The 26,307-nt window shown below is 43.6% G+C and overlaps 1 protein-coding gene across 2 annotated transcripts in view; it reads right to left on the bottom strand.

The window, feature by feature from the left end:
* The window catches only part of RABGAP1L (RAB GTPase activating protein 1 like), a 595,387-nt gene that overhangs the window by 507,434 nt on the left and 61,646 nt on the right, over positions 1 to 26,307 (bottom strand). For both annotated transcript variants that reach the window (XM_073593438.1, XM_073593437.1), the window contains exons 2-4: positions 12,925 to 13,090; positions 6,642 to 6,822; positions 2,862 to 3,072 (exon numbers count right to left, since the gene is read on the bottom strand). In XM_073593438.1, coding sequence (XP_073449539.1) covers positions 2,862 to 3,072; positions 6,642 to 6,822; positions 12,925 to 13,047 — 515 coding nt within the window. In that variant the 5' untranslated portion in view covers positions 13,048 to 13,090. The remainder of the gene's footprint in view (positions 1 to 2,861; positions 3,073 to 6,641; positions 6,823 to 12,924; positions 13,091 to 26,307) is intronic.

Raw genomic sequence — 26,307 nt, 5'->3', positions numbered from 1 at the left:
CATTGTCCCTTACTTGTTTGGAGAGTTCCTTGGTCTTCATGGCAGTGTTTGGTTAGTGGTGCCTCTTGCTTAGGTGTTGCCGCCTCTGGGGTCTTTCAAAAAGGTGTATATATGTAATGACAGATCATGTGACACTTAGATTGCACACAGGTGGACATCATTTCACTAATTATGTGACTTCTGAAGGTAATAGTTTGCACCAGAGCTTTTTATGGGCTTCATAAGAAAGGTGGTGAATACATACGCACATGCCAATTATCAGTTTTTTATTTCTGAAAAATAGTTTTATGCATATATTTTTCTAATTTTACTTACCCAACTTAGACTATTGTGTTCTGATCCATCACATATCATTCAGATTAAAAAAACATTGAACTAAAGTCTGTAATGTAGCAAAAAATAGGTAAAAAGCCAAGGGGGGGTGGATACTTTTGCAAGGCACTGCAATTTCTTGAGGCCCTAAAACGCAAGGACAGTACAAATGTCCCCATTTTGGCAAGTAGACAGTCAAAGGTATTTAGTAAGAGGCATGGCAAGTTTTTTTAAGTCATTTTTTTGTCACAATTATTTGGAAAATATATAATTTATTTATACATCCGGTCACCAGTACAGCATTATCATATAACTGGTGTGGCAGTGATCATAAACAATGATTGGTGACAGTATAAAAAAAAAAAAAGGCTTACAGTCAAGTGCACCCGGGAAAGTACTCACAGCGCTTTACTTTTTCCACATTTTGTTATGTTACAGCCCAATTCCAAAATGGGCTAAATTCATTATTTTCCTCAAACTTCTATAAACAATACCCCATTATGACAATGTGAAAGAGGGTTGTTTGAAATCTTTGCAAATTTACTAAAAAAAAAAAAAAAAAAAAAATGAAAAACAAATTACATGTAATTAAGTATTCTCAGCCTTTGCGCAATACTTTGTTGAAGCACCTTTGGCACCAATTTCAGCCTCAAGTCTTTTTGGAGTATGATGCTACAAGCTTGGCACACCTATTTTTGGGCAGTTTCTCCCATTCTTCTTTGCAGGACCTCTCAAGCTCCATCAGATTGGATGGGCAGCGTTGGTGCACAGCCATTTACAGATCTCTCCAAAGATGTTCAATCAGGTTATCAGGTTTAAGTGTGGGCTCTGGCTGTGCCACTCAAGGACATTCACAGAGTTGTCCTGTAGCCACTCCTTTGTTATTTTGGCTGTGTGCTTAGGGTCATTGTCCTCTGCCCCAGTCTGAGGTCCAGAGTGCTCCGGAGCAGGTTTTCTGCATTCGCCTTTCCCTCAATCCTGACTAGTCTCAAAGTTCCTGCCACCACCATTCTTCACTGTAGGGATGGTATTGGCCAGGTGATCAGTGATGCCTGGTTTCCTCCAGACATGACGCTTGCCATTAAAGTCAAAGAGTTCAAATCTTTGTTTCATCAAACAAGAGAATTTTGTTTCTCATGGTCTGCGAGTCCTTCAGGATCCTTTTGGCAAACTCCAGGCGGGCCATCGTGTGCCTTTTCCTGAGGAGTGGCTTCCATCTGACCACTCTTCCATAAAGGCCTGATTGGTGGAGTGCTGCAGAGATGGTTGTTCTTCTGGAAAATTCTCCTCTCTTCACAGAGAAAATGCTGGAGCTTTGTCAGAATGACCATCGGGTTCTTGGTTACCTCCCTGACTAAGGCCCTTCTTCCCCAATCGTTTAGATTGGCCAGGCGGCCTGGTGGTTCCAAACTTCTTCCATTTACAGATGATGGAGGCCAGTGCTCATTGGGACCTTCAATGCTGCAGAATTTTTCTGTACCCTTCCCCAGATCTGTGCCTCCATACAATCCTGTCTCGGGGGTCTACAGACAAAATCCTGAACTTCATGTCTTGGTTTGTGCTCTGACATGCACTGTTAGGTGTGGGACCTTATATAGACAGTTGTGTGCCTTTCCAAATCATGTCCAATCAACTACATTTACCACAGGTGGACTCCAATCAAGTTGTAGAAACTCAGTGGAAACAGGATGCACCTGAGCTCAATTTTGAGTGTCATTGCAACGACTAAGTGAATACTTATGTAATTGTGATTTTTGTTTTTGTTTTTTTAATAGATTTGCAAAGATTTCAAACAAGCTTTGTTCACATTGTCATTATGGGGTACTGTTTGTAGAATTTTGAGAAAAATAATGAATTTAATCCAGTTTGGAAAAAGGCTGCTACATAATAAAATGTGTAAAAAGTGAAGCGCTGTGAATACTTTTCGGATGCACTGTACAGCGTTACCATAGTAACACTGTACTACTTTGGGGAAAAGATCAGGATTTTATTTATTTTATTTATTTTTTTTACACAAATTATGATTGCATATATCAATGAATTTCATTGGTAAAAGCAACCATTTTTACGGACTGAAACAGTTTCCCTCTTTTGTTGTGATTAGCTGTGATTGGTCAAAGCTAATCACATGGTACAGATGGGCTGTGATTGGCCTTTTCTGTACCATGTTATCACTCTACCAATCACAGCTAGCAACACAATTGTATACAACTGATGGCATGAAATAAGCCATCCGATATTTACAACTGTCATGTGATCTGCTGTGATTGGTCGTAGCGATCACATAACACTGGCAGCAGGTCGGTGCAGTCAGTCATCGGCTGAAAGGCATGTTCTGGGGGGGATGTCATATGACGTCCTCAACAATGAACCCGCCTGGCTGCCATTTTACTATAGGCTGGGCGGGAAGGTGTTAAGAAGCAACAAGGAACCCGACTGGTCAATGTAGGTCAACAATTAAGATCTGCTCTAGTTATCAGCTTCAGCTTTTGTTCAACAGCCCCACTGGATGGGAAAGTTCTCAGTAGGGAATGATATGCTAAGCTCACCTGACAGAACCCTCGGGAACATTGGGTACATAGAGAGTGACAGTGACAGCAGACGAACAAGTTGCTCTCATTGAGGCCATTGCCCGAACAGCCTCCGTCTCACTGCGTGGAGCCGAAACCTTCATGTGGCCCAAATAGGACAGCTTATGAAACGAGACGCTTTCTTCTTCTGGTGGGTTTGTTGAAGTGCTGCCATTCTGCGCTGGAACCTCTGAAATAACAAAAATCAGTTACGTCAGGTTATGTACACTGATAATTCCCCACTGGCAGAATGGATAAAAAAGAAAAACTAGACTAGACCAAAAAATATTTGGAAGTACCAGCAATTTCAGCGATGTCACCCTGATTTCCATATTCTGAGACGCTTGCACACTGCAGCTTGAAAAAGCTCAGTAGAGCTAAAATACAGCCCATTAATTGTAATGTGCCTATGCACACAGGCGCGTAAACAAGCGCTGTGCATTCTTTAGTAAAAAAAAAAAATATTGAAAAATATGCTTTTTGGTCAGTAATTTACACCTCATGCATGCAACTAATATGCGAGAATGCGCACAAATGTGTGCAGTGCCCATATTGTGCAGAAGGAGAACGCAAGAATACGTTTTCGCCAAATTGCACAAATGCGAAAATGCGTGTAAATACATACAAAAAAAAAAAAACGTTTAAAAAGGTAGATGCTCAAACAGGAGTATCATGTGCAAGAGGCTTAATAGTGTCAACACATTTAAATTAATATTTTTGCATTTCAATTTGTACAAACAGGAAACTAGTCAGTAAAATACAGAAATGGAAACACAAGCAAATAAGGCATTTCTTTCCAAAAGTTTCTTTTACAAAAATTAATCATTAGTGTACTAGTCACGCAAAGTATGATTTGCCTTCCCACCTTAAATACAGACACAAAAAAATAACCAACCTGATTTGATGGAAGCCTACTTTGTGATTCCAATTTTCTTTTAGAAGGAGGCTGCAGTGGGTTTGACTGGGAACAACTCTCCTACACCACAAGTAGAGGTTCTCAGATTATCGGGGGTACCAACCAAAGGGACTTTGGCTGCTGCACTATAAGTTTGCTTCGATAAGTAACAAAGTGTGTAGGCTGTGCTGTATAACAAGTAGAAGATGAACTTTCTAATGTTGTCAATATATTTAAAACTCAAAACCTTGTTTCTGGGCAGCACAGTGGCTATGTGGTTAGCACTTCTGCCTAGCAGCACTGGGGTCGTTGGTTAGAAACCAAACCGCAGCACTACCTGCCTGGAGTTCGCATGTTCTCCCTGTGCCTGCGTGGGTTTCCTCTGGGTACTCCGGTTTCCTCCCACACTCTAAAGACATGCTAGTAAACTAACTGGCGCCTGCCTCCTGTCTAAATTTTCCATAGTATGTGTACGAATGAACATGAGTTAGGGACTGATTATAAGCTCCTTGAGGACAGGGACTGATCTGAATGTACATACTGTATATAAAGCACTGCATAAATTGATGGTGCTATAAAAAAAAAAAAACTTATTTCTATTGTAATATGGGGTCATTAGACTCATGTGGTGGTGGATGCCTTTTTAGTGAAGTCCATGCCAGTCCAAATTGTGTTTTGAAAGCTTGCCTGTTCACGAAAAGCACAATCTTTAAAAAGTTGCCTATGCAGAAGTTTCGGCATCACAGAGCAAAAACAGGTAACAGAAAATGCCAAGCCACCTGGCTCCCTCAACAGCAGTACCGCTGCACTTATGCTGGTCTCTCAGACCATCTCACTAGCACTCCTGGCCCTCTGGGCTCACTCAGTCTTGGTTACAGCAACTTGCTGCATGGGCCCACTTAACCTCTTGCTGACCCAGCCTTTTTCAGACATTTGTTGCTTACAATTTAAAATCAGTATTTTTTGCTAGAAAATGACTTAGAACCCCCAAAAATGATATATATTTTTTTTAGCAGAGACCCTATAAAATAAAATGGCATTTGTGGCAAAATTTTATGCCACACACTTTGGAAAAAATACACGTTAATGAATAAAAAAAAAAAAAAAAAACACAGTAGTTACCCCAATTTTTTTCTATAATGTGAAAGATGAGGTTATGCCAAGTAAATAGATACCAAACATGTCATGCTCAAGGGATGGCTACAAACTATGGTACTTAAAAATCTCCATAGGCAACTCTTTAAACATATTTACAGGTAACCTGTTTAGAGTTACAGAGGAGGTCTTGCACTAGAATTATTTCTCTTGCTCCAACTATTGCAACTTACATGTGTGGTTTGAATACCATTTACGCGGGAGCGACTTACGTATGGGATGGGGCACTTTGCTTTTTTTTCTTATTTATTTTAATTTTTATTTTTTTTTTTTTTAGATCTATTGTATTCCTATTACAAGGAATGTAAACATCCCTTGTAATAGAAATAAGCATGAGAGGTCCTCTTAAAAGACCCCAGATCTCTAAATTTAACTTCAAAAGCAAAAGAAAAAAAAAAAAAAGCAGACACTGACTTTAGGGGAAAAAAAAAAATCCTTTGGTTGTGCCCAAGAACCGAAAGTGACGTCAGAGGTCGCTTCAGTCCTCCAAGGGCATAGAGCTGAGTGGGGGTCATTTTGCCCTCACTCGAATTCCGCATCGGTAAACTCTGAAACAACTGGGAAGCCGCGGGATGGGCATACCTCTCCCGCCTCCTATAAACGTGATCTTGCGGCAAATCTGCAGCTGGGATCACTTTTAAACCGGAAAGCCGGCCGTCTAATGAAAAAAAAACATCTAGCTGTAGCCATATCCCCAGTATTTAAAGTCAAATTAATGACGTACATGTACAGTTAAGCCACTTAGTAAAAAAATCCGTCGCTAAATACCTTTTTTTTTTTTTTTCTTCTTTTTCAGCGCTCACGTGACCAGCTGCCTCTCTCGATCTGACAGCAAAGCGGGTGAGGCTGAGAAACCCTTGCTGATGTCAGCCAGGAGGAGGAGAGGAGAGAGGCAGCCGGTCACATGAACACCGCAAATAAAAAAAAAAGGTATTTAACACGTACACAGAGCACAGCATTTATTATAACAAAGGGTATGTAGCAACAACACTGGGGGGGGGGGCTGCGGATGACGGAGGCGCTTAAATGACCACGGACTCCGGGCTCAGCAACCATGATAAAATGTGGTCAGTTTACAGGGGGGAGGGCAGAACCAGGCAGGATTAGCCAGGTATTTCAGGTGATACAAAAGGGCCAAATTAAACAGCACAAGCACTGTACTGTATAACATGCTTTAAGGGAACAGAATCCATTTTTTTTCTTAGGGTAACAAACGGTTTAAGGAAGCAAAGTAAGATGAGTATATGGAGGTAGGAGAAAGCACCTTTGAAGCTTGCTTAATAACAAAACAGATACATTGAGGATGCAATATAATGGTATATAATAAATTACTTTAGTTTATTTGTTTTTAATGAATCCCCAAGGGCAGTAGAAGATCACAGCTGTAGCATACGCTGCAGAGAAGGACCGATGCTGCCAGTGTGGTCAGACAGCGTTCAGACAACCTCCTGAACATGAGCTTTGCTGATTGGAAAGATGTAGGTCTGACTCAGCAAGGGGTGTGTCAGACAGCTGGAGAGTGACCACTGCTTACATACAGAGACCACCGGCCGTTTCTGCAGCGTATGTCAGAGCGGAGGTTGTTTACCGCCGCCGGGAATCAATTAAAAAAACAACTATTAAGACATTTACAATATAACTTTTTACTGTAACTGAACATATATATGTGCACACTATTTTCTGTGCTGTATATGAAAATTGGGATTGACCTGTATTGTTGGGATCCAAGACTAATGTAAGTGGGGGATTTCTGGCACTGAAGGTGGAGGACGCCGCACTCATCTCCGCAGCGCTGTCACCAGTGGGTAAGTGCATATTCTGCTTCTTTTCTGAATCTCTGAGAATTTCTTCCATTGCTTTTTCCAACTGTTCATCTCCATTTGACATTATCTGAAAACAAACAGCATGATTACCAAAGTCCATGACCTCAAACTAAAATGTACTGCTATACTAACAAACAAAGCTTTATCCATCAAGACAGTAAGCTATACATGAACTGCAGCAAAGCACAGCAGCCAATATGAGAAGTTAGACTTCCAGGTGTAGACGGTTGTAGGAGGAGGTTGGGGAGCTAGCCAATGTTGTGCTACGGTTTTCCTGGCCAAGTAGAGGTTTATAGAGAGACTTGTTCTACATGGTCATAATTCAGGAGTTCAACTAATTTAAGAACATCCACCTTTGGATTGAGAGATCAAATGCATTGTTGAGGATATTAAAGCGGTTGTAAACCTCAGACATGAAATATGAACAAAAGCATATCCCACTATATACTGCATACTTGTCTCAATTAAGAGCATTAGCTGTAATTTCTGTCTACTGCTTCGTTCCTCTGCTATCAGCACAAGTCACTTCCAACAAGTTTTCCTGACACCAAGAGAAAAAAAGGTGACAGGGCAGGGACATCCAGCTGACTGACAGCCTCAGCTCTGTTCCTGTGAGCTGTGTGGAGGGGGTATGTCTCTTCCCTCCAATCAACTCTCAAAGCTCTCCTCACTGAGCTCTGCAGAGTGTAATTTCTGCTCTCTGCCCCCTTTTATCTGACAGCTCAGAAAAGCTTTATACATTCTGGACTTTGAACAGATGTAGAGAAGAGGAGAATGCAGATAAACGATTACAACTTATTACGAGGATTTGTGTCAACTCAGTTTATCCCCTGTAGATAGTCACTTCACTGGGTATATGTGAGGGTTTACAATCACTTGAAATATTCTGTATCTTGTCAGTAGTGAACCAGTTATGGCCATGTCTAAAAACATTAGAAGTTCCCCTTTCCCGAGGTATACCTAGGACATAAAGGGGAGTCCCTACGAGACTTAAGGCTCATACACACTATAAGAAGATCGGGCGAACATTTTCGTCCAAAAAATGTTCGTACAATTTTCGTATAGTTTGTACACAACTTTCAACAGCTGATTCTGAATTTCCATACGAATTTTCTTTCATCGGTTCCAATTTGTACCCCACTTAACCTCTTGCTGACCAGCTGCCGTCATTGTACTGCGGCAGGTCGGCTCTCCCACACAAACTGCCGTAGGTGTACATCGGTCTGTGCAGGGAGGCTAGCAGGCACGTGCCCGCGGGTCTCGCAGACTCGATGTCCACCGGCGACCCGCGATCACGATGTACAGAGGGAGAACGTGCAACTGCCTATGTAAACAAGGCAATTCCCTGTTCTGCCTAGTGACATGTCAGAGATCTTCTGTTCCCAGTCAGCCACACCCAGCCTGGGTGTGTTTCCTCCCTACAGTTAGAACACACCCAGGGAACACAGTTAACCCCTTCCCTGCCAGTGACATTTATACAGTAATCAGTGGCTATTTTTAGCTCTGATCGCTGGATAAATGTCACTAGTCCCAAAAAAAGTGTCAAGTGTCCGATCTGTCCGCTGCAATGTCGCAGTCACGCAAAAAAATAAAAATAAAAAAAAATAAATAAATAGCAGATCGCCGCCATTACTAGTAAAAAAAAAAAAATGATAATAAAAATGACATAAAGCTATTCCCTATTTTGTAGACGCCATAATTTTTGCGCAAACCAATCAATATACGCTTATTGCGGGTTTTTTTTTACCAAAAATATGTACATGTTCTATAATATAGAAGAATACATATTGGCCTAAACTGATGAAGTACATACATACACACACACACACACACACACACACGTATAAACTTTGTTATAATAAATGTATTTTTAATTAATTGGTGTAAAAAGTTCCTCTCTGGTACCGCTATAATCCATCATGTTGGTTCTCTATTTCTGTAAAGTCTAGTAAGGATGAGGTACCCCCATAGCCTTAATGTTCAGTTTCCATACATACACACACACATGCCTTGAAAAAGTATTCATACCTATTGAACTTTTCCACATTTTGTCATGTTACAAATGTAAACATATTTTTTGGGGGGGGATTTTATGTGATAGACCAACACAAAGTGGCACATAATTGTGAAGTGGAAGGAAAATGATAAATGGTTTTCAATTTTTTTTTACAAATAAATATGTGAAAAGTGTGGCGTGCATTTGTATTCAGCCCCCTTTACTCTGATACCCCCAACTAAAATCTAGTGGAACCAATAGCCTTCAGAAGTCACCCAATTGGTAAATCAACTCCATCTGTGTGTAATTTAATCTCAGTATAAATACAGCTTTTCTGTGAAGACCTTAAGGCCTCTTTCACATGAACGATCCGTTCAGGTCCACCTGTCAGTTTTTTAGGCGGACCTGAACGGACCCTCCATAGACCTCTATGGAGCGTCGGATGTCAGCGGTGACATGTCCGCTGACATCCGACCCGCTCCGATCCGAAAAAGTGTAACGGCGGAAAAACCTACTTTTCCATCCATTTTCGGATCGGATCGGGTGATGACGGACTCTACGGTCCGTCACCATACGATCCCCCATAGGGGAGAGCGGCGCTCTGACAGGTCCGTCACTGCACAGTGTGCAGCGACGGACCTGTCATCTGCCTGCTCAGTGAGGATCCACGGAGCGATCCCCGCTGAGCAAGCGGATGTTCACGGGACGGATCATCACGGATCCGTCCCGTGTGAAAGGACCCTTAGAGGTTTGTTAGATAACCTTAGGGAAGAAACAACATCATGAAGGCTAAGGAACACACCAGACAGGACAGGGATAAAGTTGTGGAGAAGTTTAAAGCAGGGTTAGGTTATAAAAAATTATCCCAAGCTTTGAATATCTCACAGAGCACTGTTCAATCCATCATCCGAAAATGGAAAGAGTATATGGCACAACTGCAAACTTACCAAGACTGTGGCCGTCCACCTAAATAGACAGGCTGGGCAAGGAGAGCATTAATCAGAGAAGCAGCCAAGAGGCCCATGGTAACTCTGGAGGAGCTGCAGAGATCCACAGCTCAGGTGGGAGAATCTGTCCACAGGACAACTATTAGTCCTACACTCCACAAATCTGGCCTTTATGGAAGAGTGGCAAGAAGAAACCTATTGTTGAAAGAAAGACATAAGAAGTCCAGTTTGCGAGAAGCCATGTGGGGGACACAGCAAACATGTGGAAGAAGGTACTCTGGTCAGATGAGACCAAAATTGAACTTTTTGGACTAAAAGCAAAACACTATGTGTGGCGAAAAACTAACACTGCACATTACCCTAAACACACCATCCCCACTGTGAAAAATGGTGGTGGCAGCATCATGTTGTGGGGATGCTTTTCTTCAGCAGGAACAGGGAATCTGGTCAGAGTTGATGGGAAGATGGATGGAGCCAAATACAGGGCAATCTTAAAAGAAAACCTCTTAAAAGTCTGCAAAAGACTTGAGATGGGACGGAGGTTCACTTTCCAGCAGGACAACTACCATAAACATACAGCCAGAACTACAATGGAATGGTTTAGATCAAAGCATAATCATGTGTTAGAATGGCCCAGTCCAAGTCCAGACCTAAATCCAACTGAAAATCTGTGGCAAGACTTGAAAATTGCTGATCACAGATGCACTCCATCCAATCTGACAGACCTTGAGCTATTTTGCAAAGATCAACTACCATAAACATACAGCCAGAGCTACAATGGATTGGTTTAGATCAAGGGTCTCGAACTGACAGCCCTCCAGCTGTTGCGAAACTACAAGTCCCATCATGCCTCTGCCTGTGGGAGTCATGCTTGTAACTGTCAGCCTTGCAATGCCTCATGGGACTTGTAGTTGCGCAACAGCTGGAGGGCCGCCAGTTTGAGACCCCTGGTTTAGATCAAAGTATTTACTCAGGGGGGCTAAATACAAATGCACGTCACACTTTTCAGATATTTGTGAAAACCATTTATCATTTTTCTTCCACTTCACAATTATGTGCCACTTTGTTTTGGTTTATCAACATTAACCACTTACCCACTGAAACCCCCTTCCTAACCAGACCAATTTTCAGCTTTCGGTGCTCTCACATTTTGAATGACAATGTTTGTCCTTTTTTCACACAAATAGAGCTTTCTTTTGGTATTTAATCACCACTGGGTTTTTTATTTTTTGCGCTATAAAAGAAAAAAAGACTGAAAATTCTTTTAAAAAAGGTATTTTTCTTAATTTCTGTTATAAAATTGTGCAAATTAGTAATTTTTCTTCATATATTTTGGCCAAAATTTATACTGCTACATATCTTTGGTAAAAATAACCCAAATCGGTGTATATTATTTGGTCTTTGTGAAAGTTATAGAGTCCACAAGCTATGTTGCCAATCTCTGAAAATTGATCAAACCTGAAATACTGACAGCCTATCACATTTCTTGAGACCCTAACAAGCCAAAAAAGTACAAATATCCCCCCCAAATGACCCCTTTTTGAAAAGTAGACATTCCAAGGTATTTAGTAAGAGGCATGGTGAGATTTTTGAAGTTGTAATTTTTTCCCACAATTCTTTGCAAAATCAAGATTTTTTTTTCTTTTTTTCACAAAATTGTTATTTCTCACACACAGCATATGCATACCACAAATGACACCCCAAAACACATTCTGCTACTCCTGCTACTGGCGATACCACATGTGTGAGACTTTTACACAGCGCGGCCACATACAGAGGCCCAACATTGAGGGAGCACCATCAGAGGTTCTAGGAGCATAAGTTACACATATAATTTCTTGAATACGTCTTACACTTTTGAAGGCCCTGAAGCACCAGGACAATGGAAACGCCCCAAAAATGACACTATTTTGGAAAGAAAACACCACAACGTATAATCTATGAGGCATGTGTCTTTTGAACATGTCATTTTTTTCTACAAGTTTTTGGAAAACGTGGAAAGAAAATGCAAACACTTTTTTTTTTAACACAAAGTTGTCCATTTATACAATACATAGCATGTACATACCAAAAATGACAACCCAAAATAGATTCTACTACTCATCCCGAGTACGGCGATACCACATGTAGGAGACTTTTCTACAGCCAGGCCACATACAGAGGCCCAACATGCAGGGAGCACCGTCAGGTGTTATAGGGGCATACATTTCAAATCTAATTTGACTACCTATAACACTTTTGTGAGGCACTGTAGTGGCCTGGATGAGAACTGATGTGGCATGGATGAGCATGAATGGGGATGGATGAGCCGTGGACTGGGATGGCTGAGCATGGTTGAGTCATAAATTTGGATGGCTGAGTATGGATGGAATGGCTGAGAACAGATGGGTACGGCTGGGTATGGAATGGGGTGGATGGATGGATGAGAATTGCTGAGTATGGATGGCTGAGCATGGTTGGATGAGTATTGCTGAGTATGGATGGCTGAACATGGATGGATGAGTATTGCCAAGTATGGCTGGCTGGATAAGTATGACAGAGGGATGGCTGAGCATGGATGGCTGGCTGGATGAGTACGACAGAGGGATAGCTGAGTATGGATGGATGAGGCTGCAATGGGCACAGATCAGCGCTGTGGGCACTACAGATCCCACCCGCTGCTGCACCCGATCTCTCCCCTCTCTGCTCACACTGTACCGATCGGTACAGAGAGGGGAGAGAGGAACGGGACATGAAGCCGGTTTGTTTACAAGTGATCGCTCTGTCACTTAATGGAGCAATCAGATGGTAAACGGCCACTGTCATCGGCCATTTACCGTGATGCGTCAGGTCCTCCAGACCCGGCGGTCACGGATACTCCCGTGTGCATGCCCCAGGGGGCGTGCAGGAGCGCGATTCTGGGAGGACGTCAATGTAGTCGTCATTCGGCAATGGCGCGGTTAAGTGGGTAAATCCCAATGTACGTTTTTTGGTTGTAACATGACAAAATTTGAAAAATTTCAAGGGCTATGAATACTTTTACAAGGCACATACACATATACATATATATACATATATATATATATATATATATATATATATATATATATATATATATATATTTATTTATTTATTACACACACTCATACGTTTTGCTTTGAATTTCTATTTTATACTGAATGGCTGGTTTTACGATGAGGGTTCACATAGAATATACTTTTCGGCTTTTACAACATGGCAGTCATACCTTGAGCTGTGGCTTGTCATGCAGGTTTGAAGAACCATCGACTAATACAAAGTCTTCAGTGTTTACTGTTGATGCCGAATCGGATGGGACACTGGAATTCTGGAGAGCTGACTTGTCGTCCATTGCTGTTATGCTGCTTCACAGTGTAGACCCAAAAATTGACCATCTGTGAAATTCAAGAAAAATCTTTGTTACTAAGGTTTTGAGATGACATGACTTTATTCGTAGTCATTATAGCCTTCATGATAGTATAGGCCTTGTGCCTGGAGTTTCCTATACAGTCAGAGGCGGGGGGTACTGTCTGTGCTGCGGCACACAGATCCAACAAAGAGATATAAATGGGTAGTACAGAGGTGGGCTCTTTCTTCAATGGCAGACCACCTGGGCCCCTTTATACAAATACCAAAACCAAATAAGGGCCATCAACTATCCACAAGGCGGCTAGGTTCAGATCTAAGTGGCTTAGCATGCCATATTTGCATGAGCTCAGCAGCCCATGCATTTGAATATGGCTGCTGTACCTGCATTTCCTGCACGGAGGAGGTCCCGGCGCCTTTTAGAAAACACAACTGCACAGACACCGCATGCTGCTTTTGCACCATGCGTTTCTGCATGTGGGAAACCACACAGCATTTTACAGTGCATAGGGGTGACATTAAGAGTTCATGGAACCCCTGCGCGTTTTCTTTAAAGCACCATGTTCTGTGTGCAGCTGTATGCAGGTGCGGGAACACATGCAACTTCCATGCATTCCCACACAAATGTGAACCTAGCCCTAGAGTGCAGCAAAAAAGCAAGATACACAATCAATATATTTTTATTTCACCGTTTCATCTGACACAACAATAAAAAAAAAAAAAAAAAAAAAAAAAAAAAAAAAGGTACACATTCCTGTTTTACACACCTCTGTCACACTTCACCTACACAGGTATGGCATCAAAACTTCCTGCCGCACCTTTCGGAATGAGAATTACCAAACACATCATGAGTCCTTCATGTGATCCTTGTAGCTGTATTCACCCCAAAACCAAAAATTTTACATATTGCAGCTTACCAATCATTAGATGTGGTGGCTGCATTCGTTGTCTTTTTTCCCCTTCTGCTTTCACCTGATGATCTGGCTAGTAACACACCTCCTGTATTAGAGTTCCCCCACTCTGGATGAAGGAGCACAGGGGGCACATTTGGGCAGCAGCATTATCAGTCTGGGGAGTGGGGAGTGTTAGATGTACCAGCAGATTTAGATACACTAATAAATTGAAGCCAAACTCTAGCTCACACAGCAGTTACACGAGCAGTTTTTTTTCCTTTCAGAATAAATGTTTTACATGAATAAATTAAAAAAAGGGTCAGCGATAAATGGTTTGTCTCAACACCCTTAACTGACACATTTGCAGGAGAGCTTGTTCTGTTGAAAAACAGAATAAAGCCAGCCATAGATGGTTAGAATCTGGGCCAGTTCAGCAGGGGGTGACTAATCAACCTATGGGCAGGCTGACTGTACCCAAGTCATTCTATCGATCGACTTCGGTACAACCACGTCATATTTTTACATGCGATTAGTGCCAGTGGCTACAGCTGCTAGCAATAATCACTGCATTCTACCACCAGGGACGGCTCTCCACCCACCATCACCCCCTTGCCAGAGACCACAATGCATAATAGCTCCACGGAGGAGGGGAGGGAAAGAAAGGAAAAGGAAAGAAAGCCTAAGAAAGAAAACAAATGCAGATACCACATCTAAGAATTGCTAAGCTGCAATACAATAAATGCTTACTTTTGGGTTTATTATCGCTTTGTGTCCAATTAGGCTAAAAAATTTCTACCTGCAGCCACCAAAGCCTGCAACACGTTTGGGTGACAGCACTATGCAATAAAGTAGTGCCTAATTCACTTACTGCGACACCACACTCTCCCCCATTCTCAGCTAGATTGCAATGCCGTATAAAGATGAAATTTCAAGCATAAGTAAAAAGAAAAAACTTTTTCTTTTTATGTTTTGGAAAGAGTGGGGAGGGATTAGCATGCTTGTCAGTTTTTATCCCAAATTTTGGGTTGTCCCCAGAAAAGTAAGAGAAGGGAAATCTTCCAATGGGGACACTAGTTCTAGTGACATGCAGGTCCCCAAGGAATTTCCTTGGTTTGCAGAGATTTCTTCTCACTTCCAGTTTGGCTATGGGTCAGGAAGTGAGGGGAACTCTCTGCAATGGGACACAGGTGGCGAACAAAAATCTGACAGGGGTTATAACCAGTGTTCATTTCGTGGACTAAAATGACTAAAACATTTTAGTCGACTTAAATGAATACTATTTTAGTCGACTAAAACCAAAACAATTGAGATGACTAAAATAAGACTAAAATGGCATTTTAGTCAAAAGACTAATGCCCTGTACACACGATAGGATTTTCCCATGGAAAATGTGTGATAGGACCTTGTTGTCGGAAATTCAGACCGTGTGTAGGCTCCATCACACATTTTCCATAGGAATTTCCGACACACAAAGTTTGAGAACAGGCTATAAAATTTTCCGACAACAAAATCCGTTGTCGGAAATTCTGATTGTGTGTACACAAATCCGACGCACAAAGTGCCACGCATGTTCAGAATAAATTAAGAGACGAAAGCTATTGGCCACTGCCCCGTTTATAGTCCCGACGTACGTGTTTCACGTCACCACGTATAGAACGATCGGATTTTCCAACAACTTTGTGTGACCGTGTGTATGCAAGACAAGTCTGAGCCAACATCCGTCGGAAAAAATCCATGGATTTTGTTGTCGGAATGTCCGACCGTGTGTACGGGGCATAAGACTAAAACTAAATTGAAATTTGACTTCAAAATTAACACTGGCCTTTTTAGTGCATGTTCATACCTCAATACCTTAAATAATAACATATGAGATTTTTCACTGCGGCAGTATATAAGGAGTTTGGAAAATGTAGAGAAATGTTAACTAATGCATTACAATTTAATTACACCCATTTGATTTCAGACGACTAAAATGAGTTTTAGTCGACTAAAATGTACTGGAGATTTTAGTCGACTAAATACGACTAAAACAATTGCAGAAGACTTAAATGGGACTAAAACTAAAATGCCATTTTAGTCCTAAGACTAAAACTAAATTGAAATTTGCTGCCAAAATTAACACTGGTTATAACCCTCCCTTGCTCTATCCAAAATTTTTAAAAAAGTTTTGCCTATAGTTCTACTTTAATTATACTACACCATTACAGTAGAGTAGGGTGGATCACCTTGGCAATTCAGCTTTTATGAAACTACAAGTCCCAGCATTGCAGGACTCTGACAAATGGTATGATTCCTAAAGACAGATGCATGATGGGACTTGAAGTTCCACCAGAGCTGGAGTGCTAAAGTTGCCTACCTCTGCACTAGAGCCTAAGATCCCATACACACTATACAACTTTTGTTGTCAGATTAAAGTTTAGATTTACTAAAACCATGTAGTGCAAGGGCCTGCCTGATTGCATACAAATTAAAACTCTTAAAAGGGGTTGTAAACCCTCGTGTTTCTTCACCTTAATGCATCCTATGCATTAAAGTGAAAAAAACTTCTGACACTGACCGGCCCCCTATCCCCACCGTTTTACACACCTGAGCCCGTTCGTCCCCACGGCGGAGACGCACTCTACTTCTCTGCCCGGGGGTTCTTGGCTCTTGATTGGATAGATTGATAGCAGCGCATCCATTGGCTCCAGCTGCTGTCAATCAAATCCAATGACGCGGACGCCAGGGGGCGGGGCCGAGTCCGGCATTCTGTGTCTATGCACACAAATGCTGGACTCGGGAGCGCACCCGCAAGGTAACCCCCCCAGGGATATCGCTTCTCCTAGGGGGTTTACCGAGGCGAGGAGAAGCCGCGAGCGCCGCCAGGGGACCCTAGAAGAAGAGGTTTGGGGCCACACTGTGCAGTTCGTTTTGCACAATGGAGGCAAGTATGATTTTTTTTTTTTTAAATAAACATACGGTTTACAATCACTTTACGGTTTGACCTCATATTATATGGTTTTGGTCCATTTGAAGGAAAAAAAAAAAATCTACAAAAAAATTGTATAGTGTGTATCCAGCTTTAGGCTGCATTCACACAAAAGAGTTTTTCAAGCACTTTTGCAAAAAAAAAAAAAAAAAAAAAAAAAAAAATGCCTGAGGCTGGGTTCACACTGGTGCGACACGACAGCCGTCCTACTTTGGATCCGACTTTACCCTGCGACATGAAGCCGGCATGTGTCCGACTTTCAATGAACGGGGATCCGACTTGGATCCCCGCCAATGCCGGCACTGTGTTTGGTATGAATCTTTAGGGGGGAACTCCGCGCCAAATTTTAAATAAAAAACCGGCATGGGTTCCCCCTCCAGAGGCATACCAGGCCCTTGGGTCTGGTATGGACCTTGAGGGGAACCCCCTACGCCGAAAAAACGGCGTGGGGGGTCGCCCCCAATCCATACCAGACCCTTATCCGAGCACGCAGCCCGGCCGGACAGGAATGGGGGTGGGGACGAGCGAGCGCCCCCCCCCCTCCTGAACCGTACCAGGCCGCATGCCCTCAACATGGGGGGTGGTGCCTTGGGGGAGGGGGGCGCGCTGCGGCCCCCCCACCCCAAAGCACCTTGTCCCCATGTCGATGAGGACAAGGGCCTCTTCCCGACAACCCTGGCCGTTGGTTGTCGGGGTCTGCGGGCGGGGGGCTTATCGGAATCCGGGAGCCCCCTTTAATAAGGGAGCCCCCAGATCCCGGCCCCCCACCCTATGTGAATGAGTATGGGGTACAGCGTACCCCTACCCATTCACCTAGGAAAAAAGTGTCAATTTAAAAAAAAAAAACACTACACAGATTTTTAAAGCATTTTATTAGACAGCTCCGGGGGTCTTCTTCCGACTTCGGGGGTCTCTCCGGTTCTTCTCAACGCTCTCCGGATCTTCTGCCGGGCTCCTCCGCTCTCTTCTGCTCTTTTGCCGCTCTTTTGCTAAAGCGGAGGAGCCTGGTCTTCTGCCTTCTGCCTTCTGCCTTCTGCCCTCTTCTCCTGATGTTGACACGACGCTCTCTGGGGCTAGAATGCTCTCTGTGCGCTCTGCTCTGACTTATATAGGCGGTGACCCCGCCCCCTTATGCCGTCACAGTCCCTGGGCATGCTGGGACTGTGACGTTTTAGGGGGCGTGGTCATCACCCGATGACCACGCCCCCTTATGCCGTCATAGTCCCAGCATGCCCAGGGACTGTGACGGCATAAGGGGGCGGGGTCACCGCCTATATAAGTCAGAGCAGAGCGCACAGAGAGCATTCTAGCCCCAGAGAGCGTCGTGTCAACATCAGGAGAAGAGGGCAGAAGGCAGAAGGCAGAAGGCAGAAGACCAGGCTCCTCCGCTTTAGCAAAAGAGCGGCAAAAGAGCAGAAGAGAGCGGAGGAGCCCGGCAGAAGATCCGGAGAGCGTGGAGAAGAACCGGAGAGACCCCCGAAGTCGGAAGAAGACCCCCGGAGCTGTCTAATAAAATGCTTTAAAAATCTGTGTAGTGTTTTTTTTTTAAATTGACACTTTTTTCCTAGGTGAATGGGTAGGGGTACGCTGTACCCCATACTCATTCACATAGGGTGGGGGGCCGGGATCTGGGGGCTCCCTTATTAAAGGGGGCTCCCGGATTCCGATAAGCCCCCCGCCCGCAGACCCCGACAACCAACGGCCAGGGTTGTCGGGAAGAGGCCCTTGTCCTCATCGACATGGGGACAAGGTGCTTTGGGGTGGGGGGGCCGCAGCGCGCCCCCCTCCCCCAAGGCACCACCCCCCATGTTGAGGGCATGCGGCCTGGTACGGTTCAGGAGGGGGGGGGGCGCTCGCTCGTCCCCACCCCCATTCCTGTCCGGCCGGGCTGCGTGCTCGGATAAGGGTCTGGTATGGATTGGGGGGGACCCCCATGCCGCTTTTTCGGCGTAGGGGGTTCCCCTCAAGTTCCATACCAGACCCAAGGGCCTGGTATGCTCTTGGAGGGGGAACCCATGCCGGATTTTTATCTAAAATTTGGCGCGGAGTTCCCCCTCAAGATGATCTGAGCACAAGTCGCGTGCCGAAGTCGGATCATGCGAGACGGCAATCCGACTTTGATCCGACTTCAATGATAGTCAATAGGCTGAAGTAGGATCAAAGTCGGACCAAAGTAGTACAGGGAGCATTTCTAAAGTCGGAACGACTTGTGTCGGACCAGTTAGGACGGCTCCCATAGGGAAACATTACATTTCACACGTCATGCGACATGAGCTCCCAATGTCGGAGCGTTTGTCGGACCAGTGTGAACCCAGCCTGAAAAGCTCAAGAAAAATGCTTCCCTTTAAAATCATTGAATGTGTTCACACTGGGGCAGTGCACAGTGCACTTCCGTTGCGGTGAAAAAAATCCTGCTTGCAGCATTTTTGGAGCATGTTTGCGAAGTAAAAAAAAAAAAATGAAGGCACTAAAAACACACCTTGCCGCTTATAGCAATGGAAAACGTGGCAAAAACGCACATGCGTTTCTGCCGTGGATCAGTGTGAAAGCAGTTAAAGGCTGCAATCACGCAGGTGCATAGACCTCTGTGCAGGGGGTTGTGTATGCATACCGAGGGAATGAAAGTAGCTCCGTGCAGCCAGCCTGTCAAAATCAATTACAGCTTGAGAGACGCAGTGGCTGTACGCATCTTACTCCACGTGCCAGGGTTTAAATCCATACAGAGACAAGGACGAAAAAGAGTACTGGACGCAGATATCTGCTTCCCGAGTTGTGCTTCTGTCCCTGCAATTGGTAGAGATCAAATTAAAATCAAATGCGGACATGTGGCTGTGTCCTTGCAGCCTCTGCATCTACTTGTATTGTCTGCGTGCATGCAGCTCCAAGGCGAAGGTAGATGCAGAAAAAGAGCAGCTCAGCATCCTGGACAGGGCTCATTCAGATGGGTGATGACGCCCAAGACAGTAGTTTAAGTGGGTACACCTGCCCAAAAATGATGGCAAGAGAATGCCATTTACTGTACAATCCTCTGGATCCCCTAACGTTTTAGAATAAATTCATCAAATTAAAATCATTCCCTGCAATAGGGGTTTTAGCAAGATATTTTATAACACATTTAGGAGTGTGTCTATGGGAATGTTTGACCATTCTTCAAGAAGCGCATTTGTGAGGTCAGGTACTGATGTGGAAGGAGAAGGCCTGGCTCGCTGTCTCCACTCTAATTTATCCCAAAGGTGTTCTATCAGGTTGAGATCAGGACTCTGCAGGCCAGTCAAGTTCCTCCACCCCAAACTCACTCATCCATGTCTTTATGGATTTTGCTTTGTGCACTGGTGTGTAGTCATGTTGGAAACTGTTCCCACAAAGTGGGGAGTATGAAACTGTCCAAAATGTCTTGGTATACTGACGCCATAAGAGTTCCCTTCACTGAAACTAAGGGGCCAAGCCCAATCTCTGAAAAACAACCCCACACCATAATCCCCCCTCCACCAAATGATTTGGACCAGTGCACAAAGCAAGGTCCATAAAGACATGGATGAGAGAGTTTGGGGTGGAGGAACTTGACTGTCCTGGCCTCAACCTGATAGAACACCTTTGGGATGAATTAAAGCAGAGAATGCAAGCCAGGCCTTCTCCCCCAACATCAGTGCCTGACCTCACAAATGCACTTCTAGAAGAATGGTCACACATTCCCATAGACACACTCCTAAACTTTGTGCACAGCCTTCCCAGAAGAGTTGAAGCTGTTATAGCTACAAAGGGTGGGCCAACTCAATATTGAACCCTACGGACTAAGACTGGGGTGCCATTAAAGTTCATGTGTAAAGGCAGGTGTCCTAATACTTTTGACAATCTAGTGAAAATTCACAGCTAAAGTGCTAAAAATTTCCAAACCACATGTTGTCAATTACTCAATTTTCTTTTATATATGTGGTGTACATTGTATTATTAATATTATTTTATCACTCCAACTCCTTCCCATCTTCTCATCTAGAGCCAGTCTGAGCGCCACTACTGACACGCTCTCTGCGTTTGCTCACATTTCACCACATTTGACTATGAAAACATGGAGGGATTTAAGCTGATATGGTTCATATCACAACTTTTCCAAGCAAACAGCTCTTGTTCAAACAGCAGTTGTGATTGAACAATGCCAGAGACAACAATGAAGCCTATAAAAGGCCGACTCCACCTCTCGGAAAAATGTGATACTGTAAGGCAGGGCAGGCAGGGTTATCAACTCCGACGCTGCATTTATTTCCTCATACGTGTGTGTGTAGCTCTTCAACTGTTTAGTGTGATCAATAAGAAATCGTTATGCTTTGCATGTTTACACTAATGAACCATTGCGTCATTTCAGCTAAAAACGTTGGTTTTAAAGCTTAACTCTATTGCTAGAGAGTTGATTTTTTCCTTGGGAACGTGCATGTAATCAACACAGGACTGACCAGACAGAGGGTCAGGGGTCATGCAGCCTCATAGGACAGTATGTGTGTGTATATATATATATATATATATATATATATATATATATATATATATATATATATATATATATATATATATATATATATATATATATATATTTGGGGGTTCTAAGTAATTTTCTAGCAAAAATAAATGATTTTAAACTTATAAACGCCAAGTCTGAAAAATAAAAATAGGCCTGGTCCTTAAGTGGTTAAAGGCTAAGTTCACTAAGTTTCTTTCTAAAATCCAGCACCCCTATGTACCAGTATACCATTAATGTGCCTCTGTTGCACAAAAATACATGTTTTCTTTGATTTTGAAAACAAGGCCTTACTTATCCATGGCTAAATTTTGCAGATCGCTTCAGAAACTTCCTGGTATACAGACAGGACAAACTAGGCAGTAAGACCCAGGAAGGAGTTTACCAGCTGACCTCATTAGCACACCTTCACCCATCAACTACGTTTTCACAGCACCCCCATCATTCCTCCATGTGTGCTTTTGCCTGGCTTCCCCAGCGTCCCTTCAGACAGACACTCAGGCTGCAAGCTAAACTCCCTGGGGCTGAATGCAGCCCATGGGACACCCCCGATTTAGTGCAAGAGCCTGCCTGATTGGATACAGAGTGATTGGATTGATGGTGTGTCCTCCTATTACATCATTTTGGTATACCTAGAAAAGATTGTACAATCAGATTGTATAATGTATGGCCAAATTTACACACCTAAAATTACCATCTACCCTTTGCGTATCATTAATTTTTAATGACACACCAAACACAGAAGCACATTTTTTGCTGCAAATGCAGTAAAAAAAAAAAAAAAAAAAACATACAAAATGTCCCACAAGCTACTTTGCCAGGTGTAGTGCAGCCCTTTTGAAATCAGCAGGCTGCCCTATGTGTGTCACTGGAAATATGAGCAAAAAAAAGGCGTGCGCTCTCACTACTCTAGATGTGAATGGGGCCTGAAAGGGAAATTGATGCGTTTAGACAAGAACAATAAGGCTTCATTCACATCTGCGCGTTTCCAAATGCATGGCAAACTACACAGAAAATGTGTGCTTTGCCAGGTGTTTTAGAAATGCTGCAAATGTGCATCATGCTTGTGTTGTCATTACATGTTAGGGGTTCCTAAGTGTGCCAAAGTCACCAGAAACTGCGGTAACGCACCATGCTGCTCTCCAAAAAAAGTTCTGGATCTTCTCTGGGGCGATTGTCATGCATAGGGCATCCCATTCAAGTAAATGGATTGCCCTATGCGTGATGAGTGAACACGCTCCAAAACACCCCAAACCCAATGTGAGTTTTCGCTACGTTGTAGAGCTGCATGATTCTGGCTGAAATGAGAATCACAATTTTTTTGCTTAGAATAAGGATCACGATTCTCATGGCGTCACATCAGCTTTTACATTATACAAAAAAATAGGGCTAATATAATACGGTTTAGTTTTTTTTTTTTTTTAATTCATCAAAGTGTATTTTTTCCAAAAAAGTTGTGTTTGAAAGACCGCCGCAGTGTGACATAAAATATTGCAACAACTGGCATTTTATTCTCTAGGGTCTCTGCTAAAAAATATATACAATGTTTGGAGGTTCTAAGTAATTTTCTAGCAAAAAATACTGATTTTAACTTGTAAGCAACAATTGTCAGAAAAAGGCTTCATGTAAAATGCAGGGTAATATGCCCTGCCTTGTAAGTGATGATGTTAGCATGCAACCGCCAGCAAGAGCACCTTAAAGCAGAACTACTAAACACCACAAACTAAAAATAGGATTTTTTATAACAGCTTACCTGTAAAATCCTTTTCTTTCAATGTACATTACGGGACACAGAGCCTCAGTAATTACTGATGGGTTATATAGGTATCACTAGGTGATTGGACACTGGCACACCTGAACCAGGAAGTTCAACCCCCTATATAATCCCTCCCCTTGCAGGGATACCTCAGTTTTGTAGCCAAGCAATATAAGTGTATTAGACGAGGGGCGGGACCTCTGTGTCCCATGATGTACATTGAAAGAAAAGGATTTTACAGGTAGTAAGCTGTTAGAAAAAATCCTATTTTCTTTCTCATACAATACGGGACACAGAGCCTCAGTAATTACTGATGGGATGTCCCAGAGCAATGCTACCTGAGGGGAGGGGAACCACAACCAAGTAGGGTGCAATCAGACCTGAGGACCCTGTACTGCTGCCTGCAGCACACTACGCCCAAAGGCGATATCCTCATGCCTTCTCACATCCACCTGATAGAATCTGGTGAATGTATGAACTGAAGACCAGGTTGCGGCCTTGCAGATTTGAGCCATAGAGGCCCGGTGATGCACTGCCCAAGAAGCACCAATAGCCCTTGTGGAATGTGCCTTGATCTGAAATGGAGGAATCTTCTGTTTCAAACCGTAAGCCTGAATAATCAATTGTCAAATCCATTTCGAAATGGTAGCTTTTGACGCTGCCTGTCCTCTATTGGGACCATCTGGCAGCACGAACAAAACATCCGTTTTGCGAATTTGAGCAGATGCTTCCAGATAGGTCTTGACTGCTCTAACTACATCCAAAGAATGTAGTGACCTCTCTTCCAAAGAACAGGGATGTGGAAAAAAAGGAAGGCAGAACAATGTCTTGGTTTAGATGAAAATCTGAAACCACCTTCAGTAAAAAACTAGGATGAGGGCGCAATACCACTCTATCCTTGTGTATAATCAAATAAGGCTCTTTACAGGAAAGAGCTGCTAATAATGATACTCTAGCAGAAGAGATGGCTACCAGAAAAATTAACTTTCTTGTCAACAAGACCCTTGGGAATTTGACGTATTGGTTCAAAAGGCTGTTTCTGTCAAACAGACAGAACCAAGTTCAAGTCCCAGGGGTTTAGGGGCACCTTAACCGGAGGATTAAGACGCGTCACCCCCTGCATAAAGTTTCGGACCAAAGTGGCCGTTGAAATAATACTGATAAGGCCGAGACCTGGTCCTTGATAGTACTCAAGGCCAGCTTCTTTTCTAATCCCAAATGTAGAAAATCAAGAATTCTACCTATGACATATTTTCTGGGATGCCAACCCCTGGATTTACACCAGGATACATAAGCTTTCCAGACTCTATGATAAATTACTCTGGAAGCCGGCTTCCTTGCATTGATCAAGGTAGATATCACAGGACCTGAAAGCCCACGATTCTTCAGAATGTGGGTTTCAATAGCCAAACCGTCAAATTTAGCGTTTGTAAGGCAGGATGGAACACTAGACCTTGAGATAACAGGTCTGGGCGTAACGGTAGGGTCCACAGGGAACCCACTGTCATTCTCACTATTTCTGCATACCAAGTCCTCCTGGGCCAAGCGGGGGCTACCAGAAGTACCGACTTCCTTTCCTGCCTGATCCTGCGAAGGAGTCGTGGCAGTAGCAGAATAGGCGGGAATGCATAAATCAGTGAGAACCGATGCCACGGAATCACCAACGCATCTGTCCCGCATGCAAGAGGATCCCTCGTCCTTGCCACAAATCTGTCTATCTTTTTGTTGAATCGGGATGCAAAGAGGTCTACATCTGGAACCCCCCATCTTTGGCATATGGCCCAAAAGACATCGGGATGCAGAGACCATTCCCCTGGGAGTAACTGCTGGCGACTTAAATAGTCCACCTGCCAGTTCTCTATCCCTGGAATGAAGACTGCCGATATGCATGGCACCTGCTTCTCTGCCCAGACTAAGATCTGGTTCACCTCTCTTTGAGCAGCTCGGCTCCTGGTGCCTCCCTGATGATTGATATAAGCCACTGCTGTGGCATTGTCGGACTGGATCCTGACTGGGCAACCCTGTAGCCTGAGAGTCCAGGCCTTTAGGGCTAAATATACCGCACGGATCTCCAGAACGTTGATGGGTAAGGTTATCTCGTTTTTGGACCATACCCTTGGACCGCAGACTGTTCCAGAACTGCTCCCCAACCCGACAGACTGGCATCTGTTGTTACCACCATCCAGGTCACCGGAAGAAAGGATTTCCCCTTCTGTAGGTTTTCGGGTATTAACCACCAATTGAGGCTCTGACGCACCGCATGAGACAGGTGCATCGGAAAGTCTAATGCCTGAACCTTCTTGTTCCAGGCCGACAGGATACTGTGTTGCAACAGTCTTGAATGAAACTGAGCATAGGGAACTGCTTCGAATGAAGACACCATCTTTCCTAGCAGCCTCATACAAAGGCGGACAGAAGGACCCTTCTTGGTCCTGACTACCAGAATCAGCTCCTTTAAAGCAGTGATCTTTGCCTGAGGTAGAAATACTTTCTCCTGGCTTGTATCTATGATAAAATCCAAATACTCCAGTCTTCTTACTGGTTTTAGGAAAGATTTTTCTAGGTTGAGAATCCAACCTAGGTGTTCCAGGTACTTGACTGTGGTCTTCAAGTTCCCGTTGAAAGAGGTTACCGACCGGTCTATCAAGAGCAGGTCGTCTAGGTATGCTATGACAGTTATACCTTGAGCCCTTAATCTGGCCAGAGGAGGAGCCAAGGTCTTTGTAAACACTCGGGGTGCAGTGGCTATCCCGAAAGGCAGAGCCACAAACTGGAAATGACGCCCTCCTATCTTGAAGCGCAGAAACTTCTGATGAGCAGGAAAAATGGGCACATGAAGATATGCATCTCTGATGTCTATCGATGTCAGAAATTCTCCTCCCTGCAGGATGGAGACTACTGTCCGAATTGATTCCATGCGGAAGGACCAAATCCTTAGCAATCGATTCAGATCCCTTAGATCCAGAATGGGTCTGACATCCCCATTTGGCATTTGGACCGTAAAAAGGTTGGAATAAAAACCCAATCCTTGATCCTTTGCGGGAACCGCATAATGACCTCTTGTGACAAAAGTCGCTCTAACGCTAGAAGGAGCGACTGCTTCTTCTCTGGATCTCTGG

This window comes from Aquarana catesbeiana, linkage group LG07, assembly GCF_042186555.1.
Source record: "Aquarana catesbeiana isolate 2022-GZ linkage group LG07, ASM4218655v1, whole genome shotgun sequence".
Lineage (NCBI taxonomy): Eukaryota > Metazoa > Chordata > Amphibia > Anura > Ranidae > Aquarana > Aquarana catesbeiana.
Note: the sequence above shows the minus strand (reverse complement) of the source record. Positions and strands in the feature narration are given on the sequence as shown.